Raw genomic sequence first — 24135 nt, 5'->3', positions numbered from 1 at the left:
AACTCTGAGAATGTTTTAGACAAGTGGTTATAGGATGTTAGGTAATGCGCCCAGCTAAAAGTTGGGCAGTACAACTGCTGTAGCTAGTTGAAGGGAACCTTACCTGTTACCTTTTTTAAAAACACAAAGTGTTTTCTAATCAGCCTATTTAACGAATGTTCCGGGACTTGTAATTCACGTGAGTGGATATCTAATACTACATTGTCGCCTTTGGAGAAGTGGAATTTCCTCCTACAAACTTTTTTTTCTCAGGAGGGATCATTTCATACATTCCCACACAGCTGCTTGCCAAAGTTGTGAGATTTTGTTTTGTAATTGATAAAGAAACAAAATGGCAGTAGAAGCAATATCTAGTTAGGCCTCATTGGTGTGTAGCTGCATGCTGCGCACTATTAAGCCAGCTGTAATAATTCAAAAAGTAGAGTTCAAATATTCTAATCAGGTCACATCTTGTAAGCTATCAGATCAGCTTATATGAAAGCAACTTAATTTTCTGTTTTCACATTTTAAATTTAAATTAAGAACGTAGAACGGCCATAGTGGGTCAGACCAAAGGTCCATCTATCCCAGTATCCTGTCTTCCGACCAGTGGCCAAAGCTAGGTGCCCAGAGGGAATGAACAGAACAGGTAATCATCAAGTGATCCATCCCCTGTCCCAGCTTCTGGCAAACAGGCTAGGGACCATCCCTGCCCAGCCTGGCTAATCGCCATTGATGGACTCTATCCTCCATTAATTTATCTAGTTTTTTGAATCCGGTTATAGTCTTGGCCTTCGCAACATCCTCTGGCAAGGAGTTCCACAGGTTGACTGTGTGTTGTGTGGGGGAAAAAAAACAAAAACTTCCTTTTGTTTGTTTTAAACCTGCTGCCTGTTAATTTCATTTGGTGATCCCTAGTTCTTGTGTTACGAGAAGGAGTAAACAACACTTCCGTATTTACTTTCTTCACACCAGTCATGATTTTATAGACCTCTATCAAATCCCCCCTTAGTTGTCTCTTTTCAAAGATGAGAAGTCCCAGTCTTCTTACCCTCACATGGAAGCTGTTCTATATCCCTAGTCATTTTTATTGCTCTTTTCTGAACCTTTTTCAATTCCAATATCTTTTTTGAGATGGGCCACCACATCTGCACACAATATTCAAGATGTGGGTGTACCATGGATTTATAGAGCGGCAATATGATATTTTCTGTCTTATTATCTATCCCTTTTTTAATGATTCCCAAAATTGTTTGCTTTCTTGATTGCCACTTCACATTGAATGGATGTTTTCAGAGAAATATCCAGTGACTCCAAGGTCTCTTTCTTGAGTGGTAACAGCTAAGTTAGACCCCATCATTTTATATGTATGGTTAGGTTTGTTTTCCAATGTACATTACTTTGCATTTATCCACATTGAATTTCATCTGCAATTTTGTTGCCCAGTCACCAAGTATTGTGAGATCCTTTTGTAGTTCTTCGCAATCTGCTTTGGACTTAACTATCTTGAGTAGTTTTGTATCATCTGCAAATTTTGCCACCTCACTGTTAATTTCTTTTTCCAGATCATTTATCAATGATGAATAGGATTGGTCCCAGTACAGACCCCTGCTGGACACCACTCTTTACCTCTCTCCAGTCTGTAAAATGACCATTTATTCCTACCCTTTGTTTTGTATCTTTTCACCAGTTACCAATCCATGAGAGAACCTTTCCTCTTATCCCAGGACAACTTACTTTGCTTAGGAGCCTTTGTGAGGCACCTTGTTAAAGGCTTTCTGAAAATCTAAGTACTCTATATTCATTGGAATCCCCCTTGTCCACATGCTTGTTTGAAACACTTCCCTCCCACGGCCCTCCCCAAAAGAATTTTAGTAGACTGGTGAGGCATGATTTCCTTTTACAAAAACCATGTTGACTTTTCAACAAATTATGTTCATCTGTGTCTGACAATTTTGTTCTTTACTATAGTTTCAACCAGTTTGCCCAGTATTGAAGTCAGGCTTACTGGCCTGTAATTGCCAGGATCACCTCTGGAGCCCTTTTTAAAAATTGGCATCACATTAGCTATCCTCCAGTCATTTGGTGCAGAAACTGATTTAAATGATAGGTTACAAACCACAGTTAGTTCTGCACTTTCACATTTGAGTTCCTTCAGAGCTCTTGTGTGAATACCATCTGGTCCTGGTGACTTATTACTGTTTAGTTTATCAGTTTGTTCCAAACCCTCCTCTAATTCCTCCGATCTGTCACTTTAAAAGAAGGGTTCAGGTTTGGGAATCTCCCTCACATCCTCAACCGTGAAGACGGATGCAAAGAATTCATTTGGTTTCTCCACAATGGCTTTATCGTCCTTGAGTGCTCCTTTAGCATCTCGATGCTCCAGTGGCCAAACTGGTTGTTTCTCAGGCTACCTGGTTCTGACGTACTTAAAAATAATTTTGCTATTACTTTTTGAGTCTTTGGCTAGCCATTCTTCAAATTCTTTTTTCGCCTTCCTAATTGTATTTTTACACTTCACTTGCCAGAGTTTATGCTGCTTTCTATTTCCTCACTAGGATTTAACTTCCACTTTTTAAAGGATGCATTTTTGTCTCACACTGCTTCTTTTACTTTGTTTAGCCATGGTGTCGCTTTTTTGGTTCTCTTACTATGTTTTTAAATGTGGGGTATACATTTTAAGTTGAGCCTCTATTATGGTGTCTAAAAAGTTTCCATGCAGATTGCAGAGATTTCATTTTTGGCCGTGTACCTTTTTAATTTCTGTTTAACTAACTTCCTCATTGTTGTGTAGTCCCCTTTTCTGAAATTAAATGCTACAATGTTGGACTGCTGTGGTGTTTTCCCCGCCACAGGGATGTTAAATTTAATTATATTATGGTCACTATTACCAAGTGGTCCAGCTATATCACCTCTTGGACCGGATCCTGTGCTCCACTTAAGACTAAATCAAGAATTGCCTCTCCTCTTGTGGGTTCCCAAATTAGCTGCTCCAAGAAGCAGTCATTTAAGGTGTCAAGAAACTTTATCTCTGCACCCCATCCTGAGGTGACATGTACCCAGTCAATATGGGGATAGTTGAAATCTCCCATTATTATTGAGTTTTTTTTTATTTTTATAGCATCTCTAATCTCCCTGAGCATTTCAGTCACGATCACCATCCTGGTTAGCTGGTTGATAATATATCCCTACTGATATATTCTTATTATTTGAGCATGAAATTACGATACATAGAGATTCTATGGTACAGTTTGGTTCTTTTAAGATTTTTACTTCATTTGATTCTACGTTTTCTTTCACATATAGAGCCACTCTCCAACCAGCACGACCTGTTCTGTCCTTCCGATATATTTTGTACTCTGGTATTACTTGTCCCATTGATCATCCTCATTCCACCAAGTTTCTGTGATGGCTATTATATTAATATCCTCATTTAAATCTCCGCAGATTGCTGGATTTGGTGGTTCGTCCTGTTCCTCTGTGTTCTCCCTCATTTGAGAGTAATTGGCAGACACCATGTAGAGCTTCTACTTCATGTACTATATCCAGTCCATTACAGTCAAACTCACGGAGCCCCATATTGCACACGAACATTTCAAGAGCATCAGAGTTGAATTTGTTGGAGACTCCTCTTGTGGTTAAGGTATGTAGAATTGGTAAACTTGAAATATTTTTAAATTTCTTTTATGGGAAAAAAAAACACCCCACAATACATAATGCCAAGCATGTAGGTATTGAATTGTTGGATCTCCCATATATGCATTTTATTTGTATGTACCTAATTCCATTAGAAGCAATATGTGGAAAACCGACTTAAGGAGAGGAGTATTACAAAATGATAAAATTATGTTATCTATTAACAGTTTATACTTTACCAAATAGCTTTATAAAACAAATTTATTTTTATTGACGTGCAGGGCAAGAGTGCTGAAATGGGGAATGTCAACATGTCCAAATACTTATTATGCCAATTATGGAATAACTAGCCCCTAGGGGAAGTTTATTTTAGCCCCTAGTAGCTAGTTTGACTTAAATTCCTAAGCCTGATGGTTTATATCCCTTATATTTTCTTCTCCCATCTACTGTAACTGTAGACGTTTTTATGCGTATAAATGTCAGTCTGTTTGTGAACTTCATTAACCTCATGGCCTCAACGGTATCTTATGACCATAAGTGCCATTGTTTCATTATTCATACATACATTTTTTTGTGTTTACAGTTTGCTGCCATATTTGAATCTCTCTGTTGAATAATGAAAGTATGAAGGAACTTTTGATTTATCTATTTGGTGCCGTTCTCTTTGTACTCTGTCTTGACCATACTTATTTATCTTTGTTCTGAAATTACATCCTCAATCTTAAATATCTCTTCATACAGATTACTTTCCATATGTTTAATAATTTTCATGACCCATCTTTCAATGCCCGGTTCGCGCAGCTTGTGCAGCAGTGATGTTCCATGAAATTGACACTTTGCATGTAGTCTTCAGTTCAGAGATCAAATTAAGATGTTTATTCCTTTACATAGAGAGCTAAAGCTTTGGCCACATCATCTGCTGCTTCTGGGTTCCCTGGATTTACTCTGCAATCTATTTTGAGATCCAGTCTTCGTACCACACCCATAGCAACTCCTTCTGCATCTTCAGGAAGATCAATTACTCCTCCTCTACGGGCAAAAGAACCCAGAATTTCATTCAGGGAAGAGAATGCAACTTCCAAATGGACAGCTGGGGTAAGCTGGGCTACAGTTGGTGAAAGGGAAGTGATGGTGGAGAGTTTTAAAGCTTTGTAGATTGCAACTTGGTGTATGTTTTTTAAAAGCTTTTGCAGTATGTCATTGTAGATTGTTCAGTGTATGTTATGTGTGTATAATGGCAAGTCAAAGGATAAGCAAAAATTAACTCAGAAATCAAAAACTATTCTAATGGTAATAGAATTCATGCAAACGGAGATTCAAGTATAATGAAATAGCGCAATGACCGTAACAGTCCTATCACAAGTTTTTGGACAGGAAATACAAGCTGCTCTTCCATATAAATTCTTTCAGGAAATTGCAATCTATGTACCACTGAAAATATTTCAATTGTATAGGAAGAAAAAGGTTATACAATCATTGGCCAGCTGTTCTTTAATGGTAGAATTATGGAAATTAATACTGTTACAACCTGGCCTAGTACACAAGTGGACACGGTAGCTGGGTCTCACATTCTTCTAAGCCAGCTGGGTCCAGGGTAGTGTCTAATCACTATTTCTGGCTCTGGGACCATTTGGCATACCCTTAAGCTCAGACCTCACATCTGACTCCTTTCCTCAGAATGTGGGATGCCACCATCTAGCTGTCCTAGACCCCATATGGCACCTGCTGATCCCCCCAGTCACTTATACATGCTCCACCATGCTGTGATCACTTAGCTTCTAGTTTAACCCCTTCAGAGGCAATATGGTGGGAAAGAAGGAACACAGGCTTAACAAAGGGATTTCTTAACCACAAAAACTTTATTATTAAAGCACCCGAGAGTTACAGATTTTTGAAAGCAACAGAAGTCCTGGGAAGTATGCTACTCACATCTGATCTCACACCTTCTGATAGTCTTAAGTTGTCAACATTTCAGGCGGGCAGACTCCCTCCTGGCTGCTCTCTCCTGCTAGTCCTTATGTTTGGCAATGATCACACCACCTGCGTAGAGCAGAACTTTGCTATTAAGTAAGGTCTCTTATCTTTCTGCCATGTACCCTGCTGAGAATTTCCTTTCCCTTCCACCCATGCTTCTTGCCCCTGTAGATAAACCATTGTTCTGGGGGCAGGGTGAGCTAACAGTTAAGACAAGCAAAATAGATGGCCTCAAGTTGCAGTCTTGATGGTTTCTCAGTGATAATCCTTCAAAAAGGTGTTAAGTATGTTTCCTGGGCAGGGAAGCTGTCTGGAATTCAGTGCAATAGGCTTACCTCATGGAAGTTCAGATTTGGGTAGTCACACCTTCTTGTCAACTGTTGGGAATGGGCCACATCCACCCTGATTGAATTAGCCTCATTAGCACTAACAACCCCCCCCCCCACACACACACACACACACACACACTTGGTAAGGCAACTCCCATCTTTTCATGTGCCCATAGAATCATAGAATATCAGGGTTGGAAGGGACCTCAGGAGATCTAGTTCAACCCCATGCTCAAAGCAGGGCCAATCCCCAATTTTTGCCCCAGATCCCTAAATGGCCCCCTCAAGGATTGAACTCACAACCCTGGGTTTAGCAGGCCAATGCTCAAACCACTGAGTTATCCCTCCTACTGTATATTTATACCTGCCTACTGTATTTTTCATTCCATTTGTCTGATGAAGTGGGTTATAGCCCACGAAAGCTTATGCCCAAATAAATTTTTTAGTCTCTAAGATGCCACAAGGACTTGTCATTGTTAGTGCTAAAATCTTCACTCATAATACAACAGAGATACAGATATCTCAAACAATATTCACCATGAGTTCTTGGAAAATAATATGCCAATTTTGGCTTATTTGCAACTAAAGCCTAATATCATATCCCCTGTAGGAAGCCCAAGTTTCAGGAGACCATTAAAACAAGGATAGAAATACTAATTACAAGAAAGGCCTCCTCTAAGGGCCTGATCTGTGCATGGTGTAACATTGTTACTGATGGATCTAGAAGAGAAGACTGGAAAAATGGAGAAAGGATCTAAAAGCAGATCTCACTTTGAAACGAGTGTCTGGAGAAAGGCCAAAATTTCATTTATTTGTGTAACTATTAAGGAAAATTATTACAGAATGCTTTATCAATGGTATTTCATTCCATTTAAACTAAAGAAAATATGAACAAAAGAGTCATAAATTCTGGAGAGGATGTGAGGAAATAGGGACCTTTCTGCATATGTGGTGGAATGTCCTGAAATGATATTTTGGAGAAAAATAATAAATAGAACTTTCAGGATAACTAAAGTTATGCTACCAACCCAAGGAACCCATACTGACTCTGTTAGGTTACTATCCAAAGGAGGTTATTGATTTGAGGAAGGATCCACTGATGATACAATTCCTGCTAGCAGCCAGATGTGCAATAGTGGCATGGAGAATTGAAGTATGGGAAATCATTTCAGTGGAAAAAAGAGACAGTCTTATATCCGTATCCAGTAGATTTTATAATATATGGCTACCATTTTTGGAATTTGAACAGAATATACAGATAACAGGTTGACCAAGCACAAATGGTCTTTTAAAGGTAACAAATACAAGTCATGATAAGATTTATTAATACTTGTATGGAGAGTTCATGTATGTTAATAATTTATTTTTAAATCTCAATAGTGGAGTATGGTAACTTTAATCTACTTGTTCCAGACTGTAAGACTAATGAACACTGAAACCTTTTTATAATCTATATAAAATGGATATTATTTAAAGTGACATTGTCAAGTAGACTAGGGCCAACCTTAATGTGTAAGGGAAGTTCCCTCTTTTTGAAAACTTGAAAACAGTAGTGGGTTGGAATATGAGAACCAGAAAGTGAGACTACAAACAGAAAATAAACTGAAAAGGAGTACTTGTGGCACCTTAGAGACTAACAAATTTATTTGAGCATAAGCTTATTTGAGCATCTGATGAAGTGAGCTGTAGCTCACAAAACTTATGTTCAAATAAATTTGTTATTCTCTAAGGTGCCACAAGTCCTCCTTTTCTTTTTGTGAATACAGACTAACACGGCTGCTACTCTGAAACCAGAAAATAAACTGACCACAGTTCACTTTAACCCTCCAAGCTGTCTGAAATCAGTGAATAAATACTGTAGTGAAAAGTCCATTCAATTTTTAAACTCTAGTTTTAAAAGCTAAGATGGTATTAGTAACATGGTTAAGAAATAGCTTTAATTGTCAGTATATTGACTATGTCCAAATATCAGAAATAAGTTTCATATGTCTTTATTCCCTGGAAAAATTTGGGTTTCATTTATGACTCTAATTTATTTGTTTTTTTTGTTTGTTTGTTTTAAATAAAGATGCTGGGAGATGATAAAACAAAACCCCTTGTAGCTTCATCTGAACATAACCTTGGAGTTCAAATGGAGGACACTTGGTCTAAGGACAGAGATAAAGTTTCTCCCTTTACTTTGAGCTGTCCCGGGGAGGATCCTGCAGAAATGAATGAGTCCTCAAAAGGTATAGCAGGAGATGTCCTGGAGAAAATGGAAGTCAGCAAAGAAACTAGTAATTTTTCTGCCAGGTCAGACCAGACTACCTTGGAATATCATGATGCAAGATCACCAGGCGACTTTGAGGATGATGTTATCTTCATAACTTCTAAACCAGCTAATTCTTCCGGCGAAGGTGTTGCTATCATACAGGAAGAGATGGAGGAAGAAGGCAGTGAGGTTGTCAAAAGTGAGCCTTTGCGGTTTGAACAACAGACTTCTTCAGAGCTGGAGAAACAAACTGGTATGTGTTGTCATGTGGTCACTTAAGTAATCTAATTAAATGACCATTTGGGTGCCCTTTAAAAGGTTAAATGATAATTATAGTGGACAGTAGCTAATATTGATATAGTGTGCTAGGCCTCCATATTTGAAAAGATCCTTCCACTGTAAGCCTCTATTTTGAGGCATCCTTAACTTTCTCATATGTTGTGCTTTGGGCTGACATTCCTTGTGCTTAGTCTCAGCCAAGAGGCAACAATTTCTTATTTTTGAAAGCGGATATTTCTAGTTTGGGTTTACATGTGGGTTTTTTGTTTTGTTTGTTTGTTTTTTGTTTTGTTTTTGGTGTTTGAGTATGAAAGACTTTTCATCAGCTGTATTTTTACCCATTCTTTGATGCTTAGGATTAAACAGTTGCTTCAGATTTGTCATAGGCTTAGTCCTCATTGAGAAGGCCTTTGATCTATTTGAAAATGTTGATAAGTTAGACATATTTGAAAACATCATATTGGGACTGTATAGTAATCTTTTCTGTCTATTGAATTGTATCCAAGATACACTATTTCTGGTAGAGACATGCAAGTGTCCATCTGTTTGTGGCATGGAATCTTAAAATTGCTGTGTTCACACCAGTGGGTTATGCAGTCAAGTATTAATGCACATAGTGTATTTGAATTGAAAGGTTCTGCAGGGTCTGGGGGGCTGATTTGTCGACAGTGAGGTGCCTCACTCCCATGTCTATGTGAGCAGCAGAAGTTCTCAACTACAGTCTCCACTTATTTACATAAGCAGAGGGGAATGATCCAGGTCCAAATATCTGTAATAAAATAGCTCAGTGACCTTAACGATCATTTGTAGTTGGACAAGAAATACAAGATGCTTTTGCAAGCATAATAATCACTAGGTAATCTTTACAAGAAACCTTCTTGTTATGTTGGGCTGTGATGGAAAGGGTTCTGTACAATTGCAGTATAAATGTGATATTTTATCACTGGCAGCAGCAGAAGGTAGTCTGTGCTGCTTCTACTTAAACCATTTTGTTTGGTCCAGCAGTGTGATCCTAATTCAGGTCACTGAGAGTAATATGAAGAGGGAGAAAGCAGGCACCCAGACCAGAAAGAGGCTAAAGAAATGCACAAAATGAAGTATGACAAGACAGAAATGATAGTGGTGTTCAGTGGTTTAGCCTGGCAATGCATTAGTTTAAGATCAAGCTTTATCCCTTGCTCAAGTGCCAAAAGCATTTGATTGTGCTTCTCTCCCCTCCTACCTTTTGGGGATGCAGTGGAGTAAAAGGATGTTACTAGCATTACCCACCTCTGGGGAGGCCAAATTCAAGCCCATCTCAACCAGGGTGTTCAACATTATGGAAACACAAAAGGGCATATTGGAAAGGTCTCTGGTAAGAGGATGGAGAAGAAACAAAATAAAGGATATGGAGATAAATATCCAAAATCCAAAGAAAGGGAAGAGGTGGACTTTATCTTTTGTTCTTAAAATTAGAAGCTTTTGTTTGAAGTTTTCAGTAGCTAATCCAGTTGTTCTTTGACTTTTAATAGTCAGCCACTATATACATCTTTTCCTACCCCCTAAAATTTTGTCATTCGTTTATTTGTTGCCCTTGAAAGAAAAATAATACGAGGGCAAAGGTGACAAAATATGACATCAAATTATACGGTAATGGAAAAATACTTCTCAGCAGAAGGTTCTCAACCACTTGAAGTACCTTCCAGCCCTACATTTCTATGATTGTGTGAGAGAGATTAGTTTCTTTTGTAGTGGGAGCAATAACTCAGACTTTTTGTGCATTTAAATCTCAACAACAGCAGTGTATTAGTAGATCACTTTTGCATTTTAAATAAGCAAAATAATGAAGCACATAATGAGGTTTGTAATTTAAAACCAGGTAAACTTTTTCAAAGAACTTGAGTTGTGTTTAATGCAAGTAATTACCTGTTGTTCAGCTGTTAACAATGTTGTTCCTAGGATTTCTGGAAAGGACAGAAATAGCGTGTCCTACCCTTCCTGAGGAGGGTATGTTGGTGTTGAATCACTTAAGCACCTTTCAAGTTGTTGGAGCCTCTACTTGTTTGTCAGCCGGTGAAAGGTAAATATGTAAAAATAAATAATTTGGGTATACAAATGAGTGCCATTTGGCTTTCTTGTACTTTAAAAGCTCTATTGTCTTAAGTTCAGATTGGTTCTCTATTTTACTTTCATAACCTACATCCTATCGGGGTTCCTTGCATCTTCCTGCATAAACATAACCTCAGTGGTTAATAATCAAACATTAACTCTCAGAAAGACCGTCTTCACAAAGTACTGTGGTTACAAACTGGTTAATTCAATCATGAAGTTATTTAAAGCTTTCCCAATTTGAGTCTGTTAAACTGACACTCTGTACTTGAAAGTCTCACTTTTGTCTGAAAATTGTGTACCTCATGTAATTAAAAGTAATATCTAAGGTTCCTATGACTGAAAAGTTTTCTGGGGGATTCCTTCAGTTGGTTTACTTATGTGTATTTTGACAATATTTTGTACAAAATCAGTTTTCTTAAAATATATATCTTGCTCTCTCTTAATTAAGTATTTCATTGTATTGAAAAGTCTTGCAAGTACCTAAGCACATGTAGGAAAATTGAATAATTTACGGTAACTTTATTGGCACAGACCTTACTTTTTGTACAACTTGTTCTAAACTTTTGTTTTAGTAGTTACATAAATAATCGTTCTGCAGAAAACAGTATTTTTATTACTGTCATTTTTTTAAACGATGAAAACACTTAGAGTGAAGGGACATTTAATACTTGAATCATGCCATTACTTAATGTATGTGTGTAGTTAGTTACAATGAGACCTGAGCTGAATGCTAATATTTTGGGGTAGGGAGTTCCAATTTTTGTTCTGAATGTGTTCTGTTATGAGCATGGACATGAGTATTTTAAAACTAGAACAAAACATTTTTAAAACGCATATAGAGGTTCAACCTCTTGTTTCTTTTCTGTTTACAAAGTGAAACCGCCACCGAAGAGTCCAAGATACCATCTTTATCAGAAGAAAAAGAGCTGCCTCTCACAAGATCACAGGCTTTGGAGGCATCAGGAGCAATTTCTGAATGTATGTATGTATGGTGTATTTAGCAACAAGTGAAAGTTTTAACTGTTGAGTTAAGGTAGCTGTAGTTAGGTTCATAAAAAGTATTTGAGCTGCCAGGGTTAAATGCACAACTTACCCTGTCACTCCACACTTAACAGATTGAAGTGAAGCTTGGCAATGCAAATTTTTGTCAACTTAGAGCTAGAATATACTTATCAAAGAACCTCTGTTTAGAGGAGGCAGAGTTAACACAGACATTTTTATTGAATTGGAGATTTAGGAAAATTGATATTACAATTCATTGTTTCTATGTGCATAGCACACTGCTGCAAATTGTACATCTTTGCTGCAGAATTGAGTTCAAGTGTGCAACGGACACACGCTTTAAACACCCTTCTAACTGATGGCAGGGGGCTTGGTACTCAAGCTGTAGGAAAGAAGTAGCAAGGAGGGAAGGTGTCTGTACAATCACTTTTCCTGTCTCAAGTGTTGAGGGCTCTTAACTCCTTCCTTGTGACTCTTTGGTGTGAGGCCCTTTATCTCTACATAATTCAGTCTTGCCAAATGAGGTGGGCTTGGCTACTAGGTTTTGGAACATGGAGCACCTACTTTCTCATCCTACATGGAGGCAAGATGAGTTCAGTGGCATTGCATTGGCAGCCCATGTGGATAGCAAGGCAGAGGAATTGTTTTTCTTTGTGGCTTCAAGCCAGCAGAAAATGTTGCTGATACCCTGTTCCACAGCTGCAGAAATGTGGCAGGCATAATGCATTGGATGTAACAGTGAACTAGTTCGGCTGTTTGGACCTTAGGAAGTAGACCTCCAAAGTGATATTTGAGGTAGATTGGTTGTCCCCAGACTTGTAATGTCCTTTGCTAGCTTTTGTTTGGCACTGTGTGGGGCGAGAGCATATAGGTCTTGTACTCAATATATCATCATCTCCTGGCTGTGTGCGCCGGTTTCTAACTGTTTTTATTAACAGTTCTGAGACCCAGTTCATGCTGTTTTAAGAGAATATTTTATTACCGAATTTACAGAAAAAGAATAATTTCTTTACTCAAGAACATAAGAATGACCCTATTGGGTCAGTGAAAGGTTCATCTAGCCCAGTATCCGTCTTCCGACAGTAGCCAATGCCAGGTGCCCCAGAGGGAATGAACAGAACTGGTAATTAACAAGTGATCCATCCCCTGTCGCTTATTCCCAGCTTCTGCCAGACAGAGGCTAGGGACACCATTCCTCCCATCCTGTCTTATAGCCATTGATGGACCTATCCTCCATGAATGTATCTAGTTCTTTTTTGAACTCTGGCAAGGAGTTCCACAGGTTAACTGTGCATTGTGTGAAGAAATACTTCATTTGTTTTATACCTGCTGCCTATTAATTTCATTTGGTGACCCCTAGTTCTTGTGTTATGAGAAGTTGTAAACAACACTTCCTTATCTACTTTCTCTACACCAGGCATGATTTTTGAGATCTCAATCATATCTACCCGTAGCCATCTCTTTCCCAAGCTGAAAAGTCCCAGTCTTATTAATCTCTCCTCATACGGAAGCTGTTCCATACCATAGTCATTTTTGTTGCCCTTTTCTGAACCTTTTCCAATTCCAGTATATCTTTTTTGAGATGGGGCAACCACATCTGCACACAGTATTCAAGATGTGGGCGTACCATGAATTTATAGAGAGGCAACATATTTTCTGTCCTGTTATCTATCCTTTTCTTAATTATTCCCAGCATTCTGTTGGCTTTTTTGACTGCTGCTGCACACTGAGTGGATGTTTTCAGAGAACTATCCACAATGACTCCAAGATCTTTCTTGAGCGTAACAGCTAATTTAGACCCCATCATTTTATATGTATAGTTGGGATTATGCTTTCCAATGTGCATTACTTTGCATTTATCCACATTGAATTTCATCTGCCATTTTTTTTGCCCAGTCACCCAGTTTTGAGATCCTTTTGTAGCTCTTCGATATCTTATCAAATATTGTTGCTAATCTGCCACTAAATGTAAGATAATATAGTGTTTACACTAGTTGAAAAATTTTAACTCAGAAAAACTCTTTCTTACAGCTCTGGAACAGTCTTGTTCAGATCGCATGTCAAGAAATGTGTTCCCCTGGTCTACTCTATTACAAAAAGAGGCCCTGTAGGGTACAGCCCGAAGGCCTGGACAGTTTGTCAGTGATACTTAGACTGAGACTTGCAAGCCACGAGTTGCTCTTTAATGTCTCCTGCAACTCTGTGCAGCACATAATGTCAACCAAGAAAAGTTATTAAGCAATCAGGATGCTTTTACTATGTTATTAACCAATTGTGGTTGATAAAAATAATAGTCATTTTGCTGTGAGAATTATATAATTTTTATATTAAACAATGAACTCGCACTACTGTGGCTCTTTTGGCTAATTTGGCTCCTGAACCACTGAGAGCTGAGTATCCCTGGTTTTAAGTGTTAAATCTCAAATTGGCATTTGGGATTATGCCATACTTTGGTCCATTATAAAATGGTAATTTCTCTGTTATGGCTGCGCATTAGCAAGACAAACTTTTATTTTTTCAATACAGGAAAATCCTTTATTTAAAAAAAAAACAACTTAGAGGACACTTGTGAAATCAGTTGGTCTTAACAGTATGAGGCTGGGATGAATGAATTGTGGATTGAACTGAATTCTGCTGAATCAGTTTTGTCTGACCTGTGTATAAACATGCACGAATATTAGTATTGTGTGGAAATATCCACTATCCCACTCTGTCAGTGATTCTTCTGTATAAAAGTACTATTGTTTCCCTATGCCCCACCAACACCCGATTCAAGGATCTAGACCAATGTTTTAAAGAAGCATCAGAGTATCAATTAATACAGAGTATCAATTAATACAATCCTCAGTATTTATGCAGCAGTTAAAATGAGTCCAACTTGTGCAGCTTTTTATGTCAGACAACTTGAAGTCAGAAATTTACTGGGGCAAAAATCTCTTTCAGCTGTGATCAGTATCCGTCACAGTGAGGATATTCCCAGGACTCATTCAGAAAACCAGCTTCAAGAGGAAAGGGTTGAGGACCTACATGAAGATCAGAAGTCAGAGGAAGCTGCAATAAAAGAAAATGTTCTGTTCCTGCAAGAAAAAACATCTACTTCTAAAAGTCCTCCTGAAACTAAAGAAGTTAACGTAAGTGAATTATTTGTCCATTTTACTAAGTTAGTACAAGACAGAAAAACTCTTAGGAAACCTGAGAAGCTTGGCAGTTGGCGTCTAAATGTTTTCATGTGACCTGTAAGTCTCTTCAATTGACTTAGCATGACTAACTTCAGTGCTTAGTTAGAGATCTTTGTGTTTCCACAGCACCTCGGACAATGGGACCCCAATCAAGATGGGTATTGCTACAGCAATACAAAAAACTAAGAACACACAGTCAACGTCCCTCTTTTCCCAAAATCAGATTGGACCAGTTACATATTAATCTGATTTGCTTAAATATAAACATTTATGCAAGGCCTTATGTGAAGTGGTCCAAAATCAAACATCTGTTTTAAGGCTAAAAGCAAGTAGAAGGGGCAGTGCAATTTCATTTTAACAAAACTGAGGCTCACTGGATAAACTTTTCAGAAGTGCTGAAGTGATTTGGGTGCCCACACTCCAATAATTTTCAGAGACTTAGGGTCCTAAGTCCTGTTTTCAAAAGTGACATAGGAACTTAAATAGTTGGAAAATTTTATCCACTGTTCCTAATTAGTGTAAATAGTTTCTCAGTAATGTAATAATTGGACTGCCAGGTTGTTTCCAACTAAATAGAAATTCTATTTAGGGTTCAAATCCCAATTTATAGAACCTCTGACATTAGTTATGATTAAGGCTACGTTTTAGTCACGGGTATTTTTAGTAAAAGGCATCCACGGGTCATGGGTGGTAAACAAAAATTCATGGCATGTGACCTGTTCATGACTTGTACTATACACCCCTGACTAAATCTTGGCTGCTCTGGGGCGTCCCGGGGGTGCCAGGGCTCCTTTTACTGATTGAGGGGTGGCGGGGTGTTGGCGGGGCTGGCAAGTTCCCTACCTGGCTCTGCGTGGCTCCCTGGAAGCAGCGACATGTCCCTAGCCAGAGGAGCGGCTGGGGGGCTCTGAATGCTGCCTCTGCCTGCAGGCGTCACCCCTGCAGCTCCCATTGGCTGTGGTTCCTGGCCATTGGGAGCTGCGGAGCCGGCACTCAGGCTGGGGGCAGTGCACAGACAGTCCCTGGCCACACCTCCGCCTAGAAGTCAAGGGACATGTTGCCGCTTCTGGGGAGCACCCCCAAGGTAAGCACCGCCCAGAGCTCTCGCCCCCTCCTGTGCCCCAACCACCTGCCCTAGCCCTGAGCCGCCTCCTACACCCAAACGCCTCCTGATGCTTGGGTGTTGGGGGGGGGCGGGGGGCGGGGCAGGCACAGTGGCCCGAGACAGCCCCAGCAGCGGATGATGCAGCTGGCCCAGGGCCTGCCCAAGCTACTCAGGCAGCCCCCGGACCAGCTGCACTAGCTGCTGCAGAAGTCATGGAGGTCCCAGAAAGTCACGGAATCCATGACCGCCGTGACAGACTCACATTCTTAGTTATGATTTTAAAGGGTGGTTCACTGCAGTATTCTTAAACTAAAAAATAGAATTGTTAAAACCTCCAGTTGTCTTACTGAATTTCATCTCTGATGTGATTTTTACAACCCCTCTGGCCGCATATGGTTGAAGAAAGAGCTGTGGGAGTTATTGAGACACATGTGAGCAGCATACAGGGCAGACTCAGAATCACTGTGCAGTATTATGACTGTGGTGAGAAGAGATATTGCACTGTTGTCATCTTGTCAGGATCAAAGGGCTGGGTAGGAGGGTACAACACACACATTCTGAGCACACAGCTAAGCACAGGGAGGCAGTCTCCATTTCTTGGCTGAGACTCTGAAGGTATATAGACATTCTGCCTTTGCCAGCTTTGGAAACTGGAGGCCAGGGTATAGAAGGTCAGAGTACTCTTGGTTCTAGGAATAGTGAGTTAAGAACCCTCTGTGGGGAAAAGAAAGGAGCAGCTGCCATGAGAGAGGCAAAGCTGCTGAGGTTGGTGACACAGCTGCTGGTAGGGAGCCACCTGGAGCATAGGAAGGGCTTTTCTACCCTTGCCTAACTCCCACCTCCTTCTCCCACTAGCATACTTGCAGGCTTCCCTCATTGGCTTCTCTTCCCCTATTGTTAAAGCCTTGAGCTTAGAGCGGGATGTCTACTTTTCTGTTGACAGTCTTTGCGTCAGTGTTGAAGGTTGTACAATGTCAGTGTCCCTTGGGTTTAGTCAGTCTCCTAGTCACACTTGAGTGGCAGGCTTTCTTAATAAGATTTCTTAGCAATTGTTAAGAGGACAGGAGGCAGGAAAATGAGAAGTGAATGCTCACTTTTGAGGAGTTCTTAAGAATGTCTGAATATGGGGTTTTGGCTCAACCCTTTTACTTTACTTACATTCCTCTTAGAATAGACTGGAGGCAGTTTCCGATCTACCTCAGACTTATAAAACAATATAGTTGATTCCTTGCTGCTAGAAAATCTTTGTAATTGTAAACAGAAAATCTAAAACTGCTTAACTATCTGGTTCCATGTAATAAATACTTATTTTCAGTCCCTTAAATTGCGTGCATTTTGTGTGTAATAGAGAATGATTTGTTTACTTCTAACTATTGTGCTCAATAATGATTCAAAAGAAGGGGACACCATTGACCTCAATCATATCAAGGCCTGCTGAAAGTTAGTATATGCAGAAACTAATATATGAACATACATTAATATATTACTAACAAACCGGTTTACTTTTATTTTAGATTATTGAAGATGGCACATCTGATGTCCAAGCTTCAGAAGAAACAGCTGAGACACCTCCATTTAATGAGCAATATCCATCAGGCACCCTTAAACTTCAATATAACTTTGATGCTATCAAACAGCAGTTCACTTGTGACTTGCCTGATACTAAAGACACCGATGAATGTGACGCAGCTGAAGGGGATGGAGAGCTTTTCATGTCTGAAAGCAATTTTACTTTAATATTAGAAGGAGAAGAAGGTGAAACTGAGACAGGAGACCCTATAACGTTAGATATGTCTACTAAACCAGTTAGCACAAAAACAGAGGACAAGCATATGAATCATGTAGGCAATATTGATAACCAAGAGAACATTACGAATTCAGTGCCCACTGTAACTAGTGATCAGGAGTCTCAGAATATTGCAGAGCCATTCCCATATGTGCCTGAACCTGTTAAGGTAGCTATTGCTGAAAATTTATTAGATGTAATCAAAGACACAAGAAGTAAAGAATTCACTTCTGAAGTAGTGGAACAGTCTGTTCATGAAAGTATACCTTTAATGAGCAAAATGGTAACTAGTTCCCAGAAGTCAATAAAGACTCCACTAACAACTGGGCAGGAAGCAAATGCAGATAATGCCAGTGTTTGTCAAGTAGACTATGTGGTGACACCTAAACGTCCAAGGGGACGAAAGAGAAAAAATCTAAATATCCCCTCAACAGATGCTCAACAGCTGTCAAATGCAGGCATACCAGATCTGTTGGGACCGTGTACCCTGAGGAGAAGTGCTAGGCGAACAAAAGAAACTTCTGCGATTCATGAAGGTTCTCATCTTGATTCTGATGGAAATTCTCAAGATCAGCAAATATCTCAGATCCCTGATACTCCTAGGAGAGGCTCCAGGAAAACTAGGGGGAATCATTTAGAAACATCAGACAACGTTCATTCTATTGGACAGTCATTACAGATGGTTGGTACCCCAAGGAGAGGGTTAAGGAGAGCCAGGGAACCTGCATCAGTACTTTCTGAACAGGCTAATGAGGAAATTCCTCTTGCTGAAGAAGCAATTAAGCTACCTGCTACTTCTAAAAGGACTGGTAGAGGTGCAAAACGTTCAGTAGGGGATCAAGAAAATAGCCAACTTTTCACTGATCACAAGGTAAAAATGGCAGTTAGTCCCAGTAAAAGTGGAAGAAAACTAAAAAGTGTTGGTTTACAGCTTACTGAAAACATCATTACTGATCAAGAGACAGAGCCCTATGAGCAGCAGCTGCCTGTGCCAACTAGAAGAGGCAGGAGGAAAAAGACTAGTACATCATCGGAAGTTTCAGAAAATTTTGAGCTTGATACATCTAAGCCTTCTCATCATCAAATGGAACTTAAATCTTCTGTAACTACTAGACGAAATATTAGAAGGAGGACACTAAATCTGCCTGCAGGTACAGATTCTATACCCACTCTGGAAGACATACATTCAGAGGAGAGAGCGAAAATGCGTGATACCCCCAAGAGAAGAGCAACAAGAGTTACACCTGCTAAAGTAGAAAAAACAGGTACTGGAAAACCCACTCTAGAGAAAACACCTGTTCAGCCAGTTGAGGCATTGGCTGCAACCAGGACTTCAGCAAGAGCTGGACATAGAAACAGAAAGAGGCAACTACAGTCAGTATCAGAGGAAAGCACAGAGGAAGAAGGCTTGCCTCGAGTAACTGATTGCAATCCTTCTTTGCTAGTTGCAGACCTAACTGAATCAAGACTTGATGAAATGGAGAGAACTTTAGCAGTTCATGGTACTCGTGTTACAAGGACCAGATCCAGCAAAACTGGCATGCATCAGAAGCTCTCCCTAGAGGAAAATGAGTCCTTCTTTTTCTCTCCCCCTCTCACAAAGCTTACAAAGAAATCAAAAGGTACCTGAATTATTTTCTGACACAAAATAGGAATGCTTACAATTTCATTCTCGCCTGTCAACTACATGAAACATATTTTGAGTAGAGTTTTATGTAAGGAACGTAATCATACAAAAGTTAAGATTCATATTGAAGGATACAGTTCTTTTTTTTACTCGTGTCTAAGAGTTACGGGACTCGGTTATTATAGAAGCCTCTTAATATGAGGGAGTTGAAATATCACAAGTCCAGTGGAATGAAACCTAGTCTGATCTTTTGTCTTTGTTTTTAATTTCTATCTAGCTTAAGTATTTCAAATCATTAATTTCATTACATACGCCTGCCTTTTGTTTTTCATTTGTGGAAGAAATAGTGTGTTACTCTCCCAAATTCTCTGTAAAGTTTGAGTTCCCCTACTTGTAGCACCAAAATGAGATGCATCTCTCAGTAGATTTTGCAGCTCTTCAGTATGTGATTGTCCTTCATGCATCTTGTGTGCTTTGGTTGGGAAGTAGTTATGTGTTAGCTTTGTTATCCCAGAACTAAAGAGTTAATATGTCACTGAAATGATGAACAGTTCACACCTATCAAAGCCAGTGTTTCACATTATCTGGATACCCAGACAGGCATCATTGGATTAGTTTTTATCTGGCTCACATTTTGCAGTAAGACTTGGGAGACCAAGATGCAGCCGTTATGGGAATGTACCAGAACTTTGAGCTTCCATGAGACAGCCCAATTTGACCCTTGTTTTAGATTTAAAAACAGATTTTTACTGGGGTGTAATCTTGGTTTTGCTATTCTGTGCTTAAATATTAGTTGTATTTTTATCTTTCCCCATCATTTGTATTTACATTAACTGTACATTTTGTCATTGTAGCTGAAAAGGCAGAGCATCCTGTACAGCTCAAGGATTTAGACCCAGAGTTGTCTTCTCAGTTTGTGTTCTCACCCCCCCTTTTGAGGTCGAGGAGGAAACATGTATCCAGTATTTCACGGATCGTGAAAGAATTGGTAAGTAATATTTGTAATTACTTCATATCAATTTCAAGCTTTTCTCTGTAACTCTTTTACAAACTATATTCTTTAATTATGACTGTTGCAGACCCTGTTCTGTAAAACCGTAATGTTTTTACAAGAAAAATTTAAAATAAATCAATTAAGTTAAAACTATTTGCCTTTCTTCTTGAGAGTTAATTATAATTAATACTTGCAAAAATAAATCTGAATATATTTAAACTAAGAATAAACAAACCTTTTAGCGATATTATGGGAACTACAGGCCAGTCAGCCTTACTTCAGTCCCCGGAAAAATCATGGAGCAGGTCCTCAAAGAATCAATCCTGAAGCACTTACATGGGAGGAAAGTGATCAGGAACAGTCAGCATGGATTCACCAAGGAAAGGTCATGCCTGACTAATCTAATCACCTTCTATGATGAGATTACTGGTTCTGTGGATGAAGGGAAAGCAGTGGATGTATTGTATCTTGACTTTAGCAAAGCTTTTGACACGGTCTCCCACAGTATTCTTGTCAGCAAGTTAAAGAAGTATGGGCTGGATGAATGCACTATAAGGTGGGTAGAAAGTTGGCTAGATTGTCGGGCTCAACGGGTAGTGATCAATGGCTCCATGTCTAGTTGGCAGCCGGTGTCAAGTGGAGTGCCCCAAGGGTCGGTCCTGGGGCCGGTTTTGTTCAATATCTTCATAAATGATCTGGAGGATGGTGTGGATTGCACTCTCAGCAAATTTGCGGATGATACTAAACTGGGAGGAGTGGTAGATACGCTGGAGGGCAGGGATAGGATACAGAGGGACCTAGACAAATTGGAGGATTGGCCCAAAAGAAATCTGATGAAGTTCAATAAGGATAAGTGCAGGGTCCTGCACTTAGGACGGAAGAACGCAATGCACAGCTACAGACTAGGGACTGAATGGCTAGGCAGCAGTTCTGCAGAAAAGGACCTAGGAGTTACAGTGGACGAGAAGCTGGATATGAGTCAGCCTTGTGCCCTTGTTGCCAAGAAGGCCAATGGCATTTTGGGATGTATAAGTAGGGGCATAGCGAGCAGATTGAGGGACGTGATCGTCCCCCTCTATTCGACACTGGTGAGGCCTCATCTGGAGTACTGTGTCCACTTTTGGGCCCCACACTACAAGAAGGATATGGAGAAATTGGAGAGAGTCCAGCGAAGGGCAACAAAAATGATTAGGGGTCTGGAACACATGACTTATGAGGAGAGGCTGAGGGAACTGGGATTGTTTAGTCTGCGGAAGAGAAGAATGAGGGGGGATTTGATAGCTGCTTTCAACTACCTGAGAGGTGGTTCCAGAGAGGATGGTTCTAGACTATTCTCAGTGGTGGAAGAGGACAGGACAAGGAGTAATGGTCTCAAGTTGCAGTGGGGGAGGTTTAGGTTGGATATTAGGAAAAACTTTTTCACTAGGAGGGTGGTGAAACACTGGAATGCGTTGCCTAGGGAGGTGGTGGAATCTCCTTCCTTAGAAGTTTTTAAAGTCAGGCTTGACAAAGCCCTGGCTGGGATGATTTAATTGGGGATGGGTCCTGCTTTTGAGCAGGGGGTTGGACTAGATGACCTCCTGAGGTCCCTTCCAACCCTGATATTCTATGATTCTATGATTATGGTGAATGAACTCCTAATATTCAAATTTGAATTTTCAAATGTTGGTACAATACTTCTGATGTAAGGGAAAATAACTGCTAATGTCTTAAGAAATGTGGACTTTGTATTTTTATCAGCATTCTCCTTCAGTAATAATAGAACTGAGGAAATAATTGATTTTTTTCAGTTTGACCACAAAACAAACCAAATTAGTTCATCTTGAACCGAAATTGAAATCTTTTTTGTCCCCCCGGCAGAATGAAAAAGCAAAAAAAAAAAAAAAATTCATTTGAGTCAAACAAAACACCTTGAATGTCTATTTGAATTGACATTTCTTTTTGAAACAGCTTGACTTTTCCATGGGGGGCAGGGGATTTTTCTGGCCAAAACCGTTAGCTGAATTCGGCATGAATTCATGGATAGTTTTGGTGCACTGACAGATGCATTTTTGGCTAATTTACTATTTGCCCAAAATAATTTGTAATGCTCTATTGAATAACCATTCTCATATAAATCAGATTTTAAAACTGTTTGGGACTAAGCATGTTTATAAATCAGTCAGCACTCCTTAGGAATGGGAGGGCGTTTATAGTATAAATCATGTATATGTTTTCTGTTGCTTTAACACAGGAGTTACCAATTAAAGAAGAGGATAACAAAACAGTAGAGTTTGTGGGAAAGCAGAAAGTGAAGCGAAGAAGAGCTACAAAATCAAAAACACAGAAAGCAAGCAAGTATGAAATGCTTAATACTGTATCATCTTTACAAAAATTGCATGAAAGTGCAAAAATTCTTCATTCTAGGTTTAGGAGGTAAACTTGCAAAGTCTATAGTTCACTCCATACAGTGGAGAGGAGCGAATAGAGAGAGGTTTTCCAGCAGGAAGCCAAAGAACTGCATCTTGAGGACATTTGAATTCCTCGTTTTACAGTTTTGATGGCTCTATAAGCATTCTTCTGAACAAACTGGTTTAAAAGCACCAGCAAGCCTTTGAGAGTATTCATTCACAGTAAATTTGGGTGGTAAGCAATATTGCTAACTGCCAGTTTGAAATATTGATATAAATTTTCTGATACTGTAGAGCTGCTGATTTTTAGCTAAGTGAAAATGAATTCTTGAGTTTCTTTGGGCCCTTTTGTGTGCAACTGGGTGTTCCATATCCTCTTTTGTTTAAATGGTTGGGGAAAATTATTGTGCCTCTTGATCCATTTATTGTTGGTTTGTTTTTTTAATTATTTTCAAGGCTCAAATATATCAATAGTTGTATTTCCATTAAACAGAATTCTTTTTCTGGAATAAAGTTTTTTTTTCAGAAGTAAAGCCTAAATTGCTCTCCACCCACCTGAATTTCAGGACTTGTATTTAAGACTAGTTTGGCTTTCTGTATCAGGTAAATGAGGAAATTATGCACGGGGGTCTTTTTAATTTCATTTCAGTAAGATTTAAGACCATATACATGAAGGAAAGAGCCCCTTGCAGTTGGAAAACTGAAGAAGGAAAGTTTCATGATGGTTTAGCATTTTTAAACGAATATCATAAATATTCTTGCTACTTCTAGCAAAACTTCAGTTTTATAAACATAGGGAGTACAATGAAAGGAACACTTTAGTGTATGCTATTGTTTCAAGCCATATATTCCAATTTTTTTAAGTCTTCTGTTTCTCAGTATATAAACCAGTTCTCCTCGATGGGGCACATTTTTCCTCTTCAGTACCTTTGGACCAGAATCCACTTGGTCAAGTACAGCCTTATTTATTCTATAGTTGTGTATACCTTTTTGCCTGCCCTCCCCTCCCTGATGGCAGAGTCGTAGTCTTCCCCATTTCCTCCTCTCTAGCAGCTGTATGCAGATTAACTTTAGTCTTTCTTTTTTTGCTGCTCCAATCAATCCTTGACTATGTCCTTAATTAGAGGCATAGTGGTGACAATAGACCTAAATCAGGAACAAATCTGATATGGGACACTTGAGATATGGGACAGTTGACCTCATTTAAGCTCTCAAAAGAGGCATAAATTTAAGGTAGCATAATCTCATGTTCCATCAGGAGCTATTTATTTGCCTTTTTTATCTTCCTGAAAATTATGATCTTCCAGTTACTCTTTTGATTGTCAGGAGCTTCAGTCATAAATGTTAATGTAGTTATACATGGAAAAATCTCACTCTTTACATGAAGTTATTAGTATAAATTATTCCCTTGTAAGATCCTGCTTGATCATAGAATTTCTTTGGTGTGGAGGGGACTATAATTTTATTTGTTTTAATTTAGCTTTTTGGCTTTGTTTCTATCAAAACATCCAGA

At 39.3% G+C, this 24135-nt stretch overlaps 1 protein-coding gene across 3 annotated transcripts in view; it reads left to right on the top strand.

The window, feature by feature from the left end:
- The window catches only part of AHCTF1 (AT-hook containing transcription factor 1), an 85410-nt gene that overhangs the window by 60343 nt on the left and 932 nt on the right, over positions 1 to 24135 (top strand). For 2 of the 3 annotated variants that reach the window (XM_073338312.2, XM_073338313.2), the window contains exons 27-35: positions 3427 to 3622; positions 4507 to 4710; positions 7987 to 8422; positions 10387 to 10507; positions 11414 to 11517; positions 14485 to 14672; positions 17340 to 19233; positions 20093 to 20226; positions 22466 to 22565. In XM_073338312.2, the coding sequence (XP_073194413.2) occupies positions 3427 to 3622; positions 4507 to 4710; positions 7987 to 8422; positions 10387 to 10507; positions 11414 to 11517; positions 14485 to 14672; positions 17340 to 19233; positions 20093 to 20226; positions 22466 to 22565 (3377 nt within the window). Of the gene's footprint in view, positions 1 to 3426; positions 3623 to 4506; positions 4711 to 7986; positions 8423 to 10386; positions 10508 to 11413; positions 11518 to 14484; positions 14673 to 17339; positions 19234 to 20092; positions 20227 to 22465; positions 22570 to 24135 lie in introns of all 3 variants that reach the window. The other variant, XM_073338314.2, reaches the window with a different exon arrangement.

The sequence above is a fragment of the Lepidochelys kempii genome, chromosome 3, assembly GCF_965140285.1.
Source record: "Lepidochelys kempii isolate rLepKem1 chromosome 3, rLepKem1.hap1, whole genome shotgun sequence".
Lineage (NCBI taxonomy): Eukaryota > Metazoa > Chordata > Testudines > Cheloniidae > Lepidochelys > Lepidochelys kempii.
Note: the sequence above shows the minus strand (reverse complement) of the source record. Positions and strands in the feature narration are given on the sequence as shown.